The sequence below is a fragment of the Cuculus canorus genome, chromosome 4 (genome assembly GCF_017976375.1).
Source record: "Cuculus canorus isolate bCucCan1 chromosome 4, bCucCan1.pri, whole genome shotgun sequence".
In the NCBI taxonomy this organism is placed as follows: Eukaryota; Metazoa; Chordata; class Aves; order Cuculiformes; family Cuculidae; genus Cuculus; species Cuculus canorus.
The window spans coordinates 1,567,128-1,578,457 of NC_071404.1; the positions used below are offsets into that span (position 1 = coordinate 1,567,128).

The 11,330-nt window shown below is 52.0% G+C and overlaps 1 protein-coding gene and 1 pseudogene across 1 annotated transcript in view; both read right to left on the reverse strand.

Moving 5' to 3' along the window:
• LOC104061894 (cytochrome P450 26B1) overlaps positions 1 to 10,976 on the reverse strand; it is a 28,714-nt gene extending 17,738 nt beyond the window's left edge. The window contains exons 1-2 of the mRNA XM_054065979.1: positions 10,436 to 10,976; positions 6,327 to 6,551 (exon numbers count right to left, since the gene is read on the reverse strand). Coding sequence (XP_053921954.1) covers positions 6,327 to 6,551; positions 10,436 to 10,639 — 429 coding nt within the window. The 5' untranslated portion in view covers positions 10,640 to 10,976. The remainder of the gene's footprint in view (positions 1 to 6,326; positions 6,552 to 10,435) is intronic.
• LOC128852207 (U2 spliceosomal RNA) lies at positions 3,390 to 3,496 on the reverse strand (annotated as a pseudogene).
• Positions 10,977 to 11,330: the final 354 nt, after the last annotated feature.

The following is an 11,330-nucleotide window of genomic DNA, read 5'->3' on the forward strand; positions in this document are numbered from 1 at the left end:
GAGTGACTGCACTGATTTCACTAGGGTTTCATGGATATAAATGAGAGCTCATGGGTATAAATAGGAACAGAAGACGCCTACAAGGCACAAGATGTGGACTGAGCAAACAGCCAGACCAGGATAGGTTGTGACAGAGGCAGTATGGCTTTGCCACCAAAACAGGACCAGGATGGAGGACACACTAGAGCACAGAGCAAGAAACACCCTCAACCAGGCACCATCCCTAGTTGTGCCTTCCTGATGAGTTACTGCAGGAGAAAAGGCGTTCCCCTCCTTTGGGACATGTCTTGTCTGACCCCCAAGGGATGACGTGCATCCTTCATGTAATGCAGAGGGGTGGGGGATCTACCACCGAAAAAAAAAAGCCAGAGCAAAGACACACCCATGCTCAGCCAGATGCAAAAGCAAAGTGGCTGCTCCTGCCAGCAACCTGCAAGGTGATTTCAGGACAAAAATGCCACCACAGATGAACAAGAGCTGCAGCAAGGGTCACCCAGATCACCAACATCAGCATAAATTTCATGACCCGACAGCAGTAACAGCCTCTCAGTAGATATTTATCTCAAGAGGGAGGTTGAGGAGTTTTGAGTTGCTTTTGTTTACTACTTGTAAACTGGTCTTATCGACCAGCTTCATCTCAGTCCAAGAACAGAGCCAATGCTGATGACACATGCAATAAAGCGATACCCCTGACGCACACAAACCCTGCTCCCAGCCCCGCTCTCACCCTCCGTCGCACCCCACAAGATGTCATGTCCCCGAGCAAAGTTGACTTTATACCAAGAGACACCCCCCTCTCTAATAAGTGGAGAGTTCATTTCCCAAAAGGAGAAAGCTTTCTCCAATTTATATTAACTTTGACAGCTTCCTGCAGGGGAGATTTAGTAAATACAGGATCGGAAGGCAGAAGGCTGCCAGAGCTACTGGCTGGTTAATGTGGCTTTGTTCCTCCTGAGCACCTTTCACACGTGCATCTCAGAGGCTTTTATCAATGCCTGTGGGAATAAAGCCTCTGGGATGGAGAAGAGAACATTCATCTGCTTTATGGAAGGGGGTGTTGAATCTGTACAAGATTCTGAAGAGAAGCTGAGATACGGAGACAGTAAACCTGAGAGAAGAGCTCCAGAGACCGAGTTGTCCAACCTGGCTCTGATCCCACCATCATCATAGAATCATAGAACAGTATGGGTTGGAAGGAACCTTAAAGATCATCCAGTTTCAACCCCCCTGCCATGGGCAAGGACATCCCACTGGATCAGGCTGCCCAAGGCCCCATCCAACCTGGCCTTGAACCCCTCCAGGGATGGGGCAGCCACCACTTCTCTGGGCAACCTGTTCCAGTGCCACACCACCCTCATGGTGAAGATATTCCTCCGTCTAGTCTAAATCTGTGCCTCTCCAGTTTAGACCCATTGCTCCTATCACACCAAGCCTTTGTAAAAAGTCCCTTCCCAGCTTTCTTGTAGCCACTTCAGGTACTAGAAGGTCACTCAAAGGTCTCCTCAGAGCCTTCTCTTCTCCAGGCTGAACAACCCCAATTCTCTCAGCCTGTCCTCGTATGGGAGGTGCTCCAGCCCTCTGATCGTCCTTGTAGCCTCCTCTGGACCCGTTCCAACAGTTCCATCTCCTTCTTGTGTTGAGGCTTCCAGGAGCAAAGTGTCCTACTGCAGAGCCAGTAACGATAGCTGCAATTTGCTGATCCTGAAGTTACACTGAAGAGCTAAAACTCTTTGGAAAGCTTTGCAACACATGGCCAGCAGAACAGCCGATTTCTATGGCAAGCTACCAGAACCGTCATGCAAGAACATGTTGGGTTTAAAGCTCTTTGCTAGAGCTTGTCTTCACATCTCAGTGGCAATCTGTCCCCATCAAGAGGAGACTACAGCTCAATTGCCAGGGAATGATGAATGAGTATCTGCCAGTGCTGCTGCAAATAAATGCAACTCCTCTGGCTTCTAGAAAGATGACAAGGACTTATTGCAGGTGGTGACCACGTAAGGGTTGGTGGAATAAGAGCTAGAAATTACCCTAATAGTTGGAGTCACAGCAGAGGGGTCTCACTCTCCACCGTTCCTCATATTGGCTCACACCCTACACCACAAACAGCCTCGTGAGAAATAACACCTCATGCACAATTTCTGGCAAGACCAGAGAAGCAGAAACCACTTAAGAGCGAGTGAAGGCTCACGCTCAGAGATGAAGTAGGAAACAGACTTTGAGACGTGGATGGAACTCCAGAAACCTCCTCAAGGCTTTAAACTGAAGCGTCAAAACCCTAAAAAGTTTCTGAGGAAATGCTACTGCTTTTCGGCCTGGAGCTTTCAGGCTGCTTTGATTCCTTTAGTATTTTCTATTACTGCCAGCATCCTTACTATAAAAGTTGGTGAATGAAAAACAGGGTCTTCTGCCAACACATTCATTGACCAGTTCCCTGGTGGGTCAAGAGGAAGGTATGGATTGGATATCTAGGAGAAAAACTACCTAGAAGGAGCAACTTGATGTCTTAAATCTCATGCTTCCACCTCAGATCTCTCACAGCCTCACCAGCAGGATGGGAAGAGTTAAAAGTCAACATCATTAACTGCAATAAAAACTCAGGGCCTCGAAAGACGCCAGCAATTTTTGCCGGTAGAAGGCACCTTGCCTGGAAAAAAAGCTTTAATCTGGTCATCACAACCTTGCCAAGAACAAAATGATCTATTTTCTTCCCATTGGAAGCAGGTTCACCTTATCTCCAAGTGCATAACTCACTCCGTCCTGGGATAGGGATGGTTTGCATAGGGGAGAAGGCAATTCAAGAAGCTGCCGGGCTCAGGGAGAACCCAAGGGTGTGTGACGCACGAGATGCTCAGCTCCGTCAAAACAGTAATTAAGAGGAGACTAAGTGAAGGAATTGGAATAACCTCCCGTTTCCAAAGGGAAAGGAATCAACTGAGCCCTTTGTACCCAATCTGCACCGCTGAAAGAGAAAGCTGAAAGAATAATGAGCTGCTCTATTATCCCCAGTCTCGCTGACACGGAGAAAGCATTTGCTCTCAGGTATGATGGAGCTCAAAGAAGAACCAAGATGTGCAAGCAGGGCAAGCATGGCTGGCAAAGGGCATCCCAAGGCAGTGTTTTGCCAGAGTACCTGCTCTCAGCGGGCTTTAGCCATCCCTTAGGGAAAAATTAGGATCCTTAGAATCATAGAAAGGGTTGGGTTGGAAGCTGACCTTAAAGATCATCCAGTTCCAACCCACGGACACCTCCCACTGGACCAGGCTTCTCAAGGTTCCATCCAACCTGGCCCTGAACACCTCCAGGGATGGGGCAGCCACAGTTTCTCTGGGTAACCTGAGCCAGTGCCTCACCAGCCCCATCATGAAGCATTTCTCCCTAACGCCTAATCTAAATCTTCCCCCTTCCAATTTGAAGCCATTTCCCTTCATCCTATCAAAAATTAAACGGATAAGAACACATACTACACATGATCTTAGCCTAAAGGCCAAGAAGACATCCTTTCCATCTTGGAATCGTGCATGATGCCAAAGGTTGGGAAATCAATAGGGTTTTGTGGAAGAGAATGGAGATCTGGACTAGACTTCTGGCTCAAAAAAAATCCAAATGCATTGGGAATCACGGTTTAGGATGAGACGTATTCGCCAAGAGGTAAAAACTCAAAAGTGAGAATATCAAAGGAGAAAGGCTCTCCCCTTTCTGTGCTCTTAGCACAGCTACTTGCTGGTGCCTACACTCCCCATCTGAGCTGTAGTACAAATTACAAGCCCATCAGGATACCACAAAGGTCAGGCCTCCCTTTTCCATGACCCCATTCCCATAACCCACGCTCTCCTCGCCTCCCTCAGCGTCTGTTCCTGAGGACTGAATTCTGTGGTTTTATTAAGGAGATCCCAACCAAAGGCCTTCAGCCTCCCACTCTCCAGTAGCAAAAAAAATACTCTCTTGCCTTACAGAAGGTAAAAGAAGCAGCGTGAGGGCGCCTTCAAATCACCGCTGCTGCCACTTAACTCACCCTTAATAGCAAATAAACAGGAGACAAAGCTGCTGCCAAAGGGAGGCAAATCATTCCGTTTCCCTGCACCTCGCCTGCGGCAAATTCTGCTCCCTGGTGGAGAGACCCCCATGAACCTAGGAAGAAATTCTTCACTATGAGGGTGGTGAGGCACTGGAATAGGTTGCCTGGAGAAGTTGTGGCTGCTCCATCCCTGGAGGTGTTCAAAGCCAGGCTGGATGGGGTTTTGAGGACCCTGATCCAGTGGGAGGTGTCTGGAACTGGATGGGCTTTCAAGTCCCTTCCAACCCAAACCATTCTATGATTCATTCTAGGGTTCTGTGAACTCTCGCCCTTTCTCTTTGACAGCAAGGTTGGGAAAGAAGAAAAAAAATGAGGCCCAAGAAAAGAGATGTAAATACAAACATTGAGTTTTCTGTGCCGGGGAGGGATTGACACAGCATTTGTTGTGAAATCCCTTGAGTTGCAGCCAGCAGCGCATTAAAAGATGCGACTAATGAGTAACACCAAGTCTTTGTTTTCTTGCCTTCTCCCCCAGAAGAAAAAGAGCGAGCGATTTGGTTTGGTAGGGATTTTATAGGAATATATCATAGAATCACGGAATGGTTTGGGTTGGAACAACCTCAAAACCCATCCATTTCCAAACTCCATGCCATGGGCAGGGACACCTCCTACTGGACTGGGTTTCTCCAAGCTCCATCCACTCTGGCCTCAAACCCTTCCAGGGATGGGGCAGCCACAAATTCTTTGAGCAACCTGGGCCAGGGCCTCCCCACCCTCATTGTGAGGAATTCCTTCTTAACATCTAGTCTAAATCTTCCCTTTCCGATTTAAAGCCATTACACTGCGAACACCAAAAGAGGAAATCCTGCTGGAGCAGAGAGAGGAGAGCGGACCTTGCCTCGGGGCAGGGACTTGGGACAACCTCTTGGCACTGGGTACCACACTTGTTGTTCCAGCAAGGCCATCTCTGCACCTCAAAGAGAGAGGTGGAGACGGACTGCACCCCAATACACTGCGTGCCCCGACCCATCCGTGGCGGACAAGATGTGAAAGCCATCACCCACACCACTACAGGGTGTCACCTTTCCCACCGCCTTTGCCTGCAGGCGCCTCACTGGTGGGGGACATGAGGATGAGCCCCCACATCTGCTTGGGTCCAATGCCCCCAATGCCCTGAGCTTAAGGGGGTCTCCCCTTGGGACCACAGAGAGGACGGCGCAAGGCAAAGCCCTGAGAGGGTCTCAGACCCTGCCCAACCACCTTAATCCCCTCCCACGCTTCATCCTGGGACCCCCCCTGGCCACCACAGTGTCCCTGCAATCCAACGCAGCTCTCAGCACCGTAAAACCCACCTCTCAGCAAACTCAAACCTTGATGGATCTCCACACCAGAAGAGCCTCACACTTGTTGCCCCACCAACTCTCCTCCACCCCACGTCACTCTGTGCCTCCCCCTTTTCAAGCACAATTTGGGATTGCTGAGGTCACAGCAGCCCCCCCAACGTGTGACACTGTTTTGGGGGGGTCTGGGGATGGGGTGGGAATGGGTTGGAGAGGAAAGAGGGGCTCTGTGTCCTCTGCAGCAATGGGGGGAGATGGGGAGGAAAGGGAGAGGAGGAAAGGGGGGAAAGGAGAGGAGGAAGGGGGGGAAGGAGAGGAGGAAAGGGGGGGGGGGGAAGAGAAGTGGGGGACGAGAAGGGGGGGAAGAGAAGGGGGGGAAGAGAAGGGGGGGAAGAGAAGGGGGGGAAGAGAAGGGGGGGAAGAGAAGGGGGGAAGAGAAGGGGGGAAGAGAAGGGGGGGAAGAGAAGGGGGGGAAGAGAAGGGGGGGAAGAGAAGGGGGGGAAGAGAAGGGGGGAAGAGAAGGGGGAAGAGAAGGGGGAAGAGAAGGGGGAAGAGAAGGGGGAAAGAGAAGGGGAAAGAGAAGGGGAAAGAGAAGGGGAAAGAGAAGGGGAAAGAGAAGGGGAAAGAGAAGGAGGGAGGGGGGAAGAGAAGGTGGGAGAAAAGGAGGAGGGGAGGAGGGGAGAAAAGGGAGAAGGAAGGAGACGAGAAAGGGGGGTGGAGAGGAGAAAAGTGGGGATGGAGAGGAGAAAGGGGGGGTGGAGAGGAGAAAAGTGGGGATGGAGAGGAGAAAAAGGGGGGTGGAGAGGAGAAAAGGGGGGATGGAGAGGAGAAAAAGGGGGGTGGAGAGGAGAAAAAGGGGGGGTGGAGAGGAGAAAAGGGGGGAAGTGAGTCAAATAGGGGAAAGAAGAGGACAAGGGGGAAGGAAAAGGGAGTTGCCCTCTCCCCGTTCCCGTCTCTCCCCGGCTCCTCACCTTCCTCTTGTGGCGGTGGATGTCTCCGATGGAGTTGGCCACGGTGTTGGGTCCCAGCAGCATGCGGGTGCTGCGCGGCCACTCGGTGCTCACCAGGTGATGCTCTCCCATCAGGATCTTGCGCACGTTCTCCGCCCCCGTCACCCGCACCAGCGGCCGCCCCAGCAAGTGCGTCTTGAACACGTTGCCGTATTTCTCCCGACGAGAGGATTGGAAGCAGGAACCCTGCAGGGATGGAAGGAGAAAGGGGCGGGGGGGGGGGAAAACCATCGGCTGGGGGCGGTGGTACAGAGCCCCGCAGCCAGTTTTGGGGGGAAATCGCACCCACAGGGCTGGGGGCAGCCGTAGGGGGGGGGTCTAAAACTGGGGATATGGGGGTAAAGACCCCCCTCCAACCCATCACCCCCTTATCCCACCGCCTGCTCCCGCCGCAGCCCCAGTGGGGATCCGTGGTCTTCACCCCTCTTCCTCCTTCTCCCTTTTTCCTCCGATTTTACCTCCTCCCCTGGCACTTTTTAACCCTTTCCCCCCCCATTTCCTCCCCCCCTTTCTTTTTCTCTCCGATCTCTTTCCCCCCCTTTCTCCCCCCGCACTCTTTCTTTTCCCCTTTTTATCCTTTCTCCATCCTTTCTCTTCCCCCTCTTTCTCACTCCACCTTCTCTTCCCCTCCTTTCTTTCCTCCTTTTTCTTCCCCCTTCTTCCCCCCCTTTCTTCCCCCTTCTCTTTTTCCTCCTTACTTCCCCCTTCTCTATCACTCTTCTCTTCCCCTTCTCTTTCTCTTTTTCCCCTTCTCTTCCCCTTTCTTTTCCCCTTCTCTTCCCCCTTTCTCTTTTCCCCTTCTCTTTCCCTTCTTCCCATTCTCTTCCCCTCTTTCTTTTCCCCCTTTCTCTTCCCCATTTCTCTTTTCTTTTCTCCCTTTGTCTTTCCTTTTCCCCTTTCTCTCTTCCCCCTTCTCTTTTTTCCCCTTTCTCTGTTTTCCCCCCTTCTCTTTCCTTTTCCCCTTTCTCTCTTCCCCCCTTCCTCTTTTCTTTCCCCCCTTCTCTTCTTCCCCCTTTCTCTTTTCTTTTTCCCTTTCTCTCTTCCTCCCCCACCCATTCTTCTTTTTTTTTGTGATCTCTCAGCCTGACTTTACTCGAAAGGCTGCGATTTGCCTAAGTAAATCTCCAGGTTTGGGAGGATTTAATCACTTTCCCACATGCTCCTGGGGTGGGGGGGGATTGGTGGCGAGGAGGATGATGGAAGGGGGGGGAGGATGGAAAGGAGGGGTGTCCCCCCCCCAAAAAAAAACCCATCCCAAGCAGGGAAAGGAGCGGAGCGCGATGCGGGGCAGAGAGTGCGGGTGTTTATTTTGAAACAAAAGCGCAGTTGTGAATTTTTCCGATGTTCAGGTGACCCTGTTTCTTGATCTGCGTAAATATAATTAAAAGTCCCTTTTTGTGGCATTAATAAAGAGTTATTTGTACACCATTTCCAGGGCAGCACAAAGAGGACCTTTATGTGGGAGAAGTTTCGAATGGAGTCCAATTTATACAAAAATTTTGTATTTTTAGCCCTGGATTCTGTTTGGACGGAGCCTGTGGAAAAGCGAGAACCCTTTTCTGGTCCCCCTGTAAAAAATCTGATAAATTTCTTTAAAAAATAAAGCCCTATTGAGAGCGGGCGCTTAACCCCTTCGGCGCCGCCGGCGGGGAAGGCAGCGGGGCTTCCCCGGTGGCGAGGAGGGAGGGGACAGGACGGGGACACCGGGGCTTTGACCATCCCGGCAACGAAACGCGACCTTCTCCGGTTGGAGCATCTTCACCAGGCTCTTAATTTTCTTGGAACGAGCTTCAATTTGCCCCGGGAGGAGGAGGGAGGGTGGGAAACCCTGAAACTAATTGTCCTCGGGAGTTCCCCTCTTGGGATGCTACGGGATGGGGGGGTACCCCCAAGCCCTTCCCTCGGCTTCCCCCCCGCAGCGGGGCACCCCTGGACCACCTCCTGCTTTCTCTCTTCCTCCTTTATTTTTGCTTTTTCCCTTCCTTTTCTTTTTGGCAGACACCCTCCCACCCCGCCGCCCGCAGGGGATCCCGCTCCGCCCGCCGCTGCTCAGCATTTAGAGAGGTTAATCCCGGGTTAATCTCCCGATTACCTCCTCGGGCTTCCCCCAAAGCCGGACTCGAGCCGGGAAAAAAGTTAGGAAGCCCATGGAAACAACCCCAAGAACTGGGATGGGAGAGCGGGTGGCGGGGAGAGACCCCCAGTCTGTGCCCACCAACATCCACGCTCGCCCCAGGGCTACCTCCCACCATCGGCTTAAAGATTAATTATTTTGCAAGGATTTCGGCTGGAAGGAGGGGGGAAAAGGGGGGATTTGCCGAGAAGGGAGACCTCGAGTCTCCGGGGAACACCAGTTGCAGCTCCAGCGCGATCCCAGCAAGACTGGGCTCCCTAAATCCCACCTAAAGTTGCCACAAATGCGCCCTAGAGCCCCTCTGCACCCCCAAAACTCCTCTAGGGAGATCCCGACTCTCCAGGGAATCCCGGTTGTAGTTCCAGAGTGATCCTAGCGAGGTTGGGCTCCCGAAATCCCCCCTAAATTTCCCACACACACCCCTAAAAACCTCTTCTAGCTCCCTAAACCCCCTCTAGGGAGACCCCGACTCTCCGGGGAACCCTGGTTGCAGCTCCGCGGTGATCCCAGCAAGGTTGGGCTCCCTAAATCCTCCCTAAAGTCACCACGTGCCCCCCCAATCCACCTCTAGCCCCCTAAACCCCCTCTAGGGAGACCCCGACTCTCCATGGAACACCGATTGCAGCTCTGCAGTGATCCCAGCAAGATTGGGCTCCCTAAATCCTCCCTAAAGTCACCACAAATGCCTTCCAGACCTCCTCTGCACCCCTAAACCCCTTTAGGGAGACCCCGACTCTCCGAGAAACCCTGGTTGCAGCTCCAAGGTGATCCCAGCAAGATTGGGCTCCCTAAATCCCACCTAAAGTCTCCACAAATGCCCCCCAGACCTCCTCTGCACCCCTAAACCCCTTTAGGGAGACCCCGACTCTCCGGGAAACCCTGGTTGCAGCTCTGCAGTGATCCCAGCAAGGTTGGGCTCCTTAAATCCCACCTAAAGTAGCCACAAATGCCTCCCAGACCTCCTCCGCACCCCCAAACCCCTTTAGGGAGACCCCGACTATCCGGGAAACCCTGGTTGCAGCTCTGCAGTGATCCCAGCAAGGTTGGGCTCCCTAAATCCCCCCTAAAGTAGCCACAAATGCCTCCCAGACCTCCTCCGCACCCCCAAACCTCTTTAGGGAGACCCCGACTCTCCGGGAAACCCCGGTTGCAGCTCCAGGGTGATCCCAGCAAGATTGGGTTCCCTAAATTCCACCTAAAGTCCCCACAAATGTGCCCCAGATGCCCTCTGCACCCCCAAACCCTTCCAGGGAGACCCCGACTCTCTGGGGAACCCCGCTTACAGCTCTGGTGTGATCCCAGCAAGATTGGGCTCCTTAAATCCCCCCCTAAAGTCCCCACAAATGCCTCCCAGACCTCCTCTGCACCCCCAAACCCCTTTAGGGAGACCCCGACTCTCCGGGAAACCCCGGTTGCAGCTCTGCAGTGATCCCAGCAAGATTGGGCTCCCTAAATCCTCCTTAAAGTCACCACATATGCCCCCCCAAACCTTCTCTACCCCACCTAAACCCCATCTAGGGAGACCCCGACTCTCCGGGGAACCCTGCTTGCAGCTCCGAGGCAATCCCAGCATTGTTTGGTTCCCTAAATCCCCCCTAAAATCCTCAACCTCAAAGTTCCCAACCCTCTTCTACTCCCCCAAACCTCCTCTACCCTCTCCAGACACCCCCCACACACACACCTTCTCCCCAAAACCCCCTCTGTCTCCCCAGCTCCTCAGGACTCCGCATGATGCAATCAAAAGGAAAAGCAAAGAAAAAAATAAAGGGGAAAATTAGAATAAAATAAGAGGGAAAAATAGAATAAAATAAAGGAGGGGAAAAAATAGAATAAAATAAGGTGGGGAAATAGAATTAAATAAAATAAAAGAGGAAAAAGATCAAAAAATAAAAGCCAGACTCAAGCCATCTTCCCAGGAAAGGAAGGGAATCCTTACCTGCAGGAGCCAGTGGAAGGTTTCTCCGATTAAAGGGAATCCCATAGAGCCTTTAGGGATGGGGAGCTTGCAGGTTTTGTCGCGGGTGGCAGCCCAGCGGAGCTGCCACAGCTGTTGGGACACGGCCAGCAGCAAAGTCAGTGACACCAAGCACGCCGCGAGGGTTGCCAGTGCCGAGACGAGATCGAAACTTGCGAAAAGCATATTTGGGAGAAGGAGGAGGAGGAGGGTGGGGAGAGAAACAGCCCCTTGACAGGCACCACAACTCGCACCCACACGGGCGGGCAAGGGGCGAGTGCGGAGCGCAGGGTGGAGGGGAGGGGGTGTTGGGGAGGGGGGGGGCCGGGCTCGCCCCCCTCTTTGCTGGCAGGTTAGGAAAACAACAGGAAAAAAGGAGGGAAAAGAGGGGGGGAAAAAAAGAAAAGGAGGAGGAAAAAGCGTTTTCTCCTCTGTTCCTCTCTGAAAACTTTGTTCTTGTTGGGAATCAACTTGACAGAGTGACACGAGGCAAAAAAAAATAAACACTCAATACAAAAAGAGAAGGGGGTAAAAAAAGCAACAAGAGTGACCCCCCGAAGAAGGGGGTGGGGGGATAAGGAGTAAAAAAAATGCGATAATTAAAAACAAAAAAAAAAAAAAAAAGGAAAAGCCTCCGAGTGAAAAAAAAAAAAAGACCCCCTAAAAAAAAAAAGTCGAAATGCAGATGCTCTGGTTTTCGCTCGCTTTCAAGGCAAAGCCACACGCACCAGGAAGGGGGGGGAAGGAAGCAGGGAAAAAAGAAAGGGGGGAATAAAAAAGGAAAAGAGGAAGAAAGAAGGAAAAGAAGGAAGGGAAAAAGGGAGAAAAAAGAAAGGAGGAAGAAGGAAGGAGGAAAATAAAGAAAAAATAAAGGAGA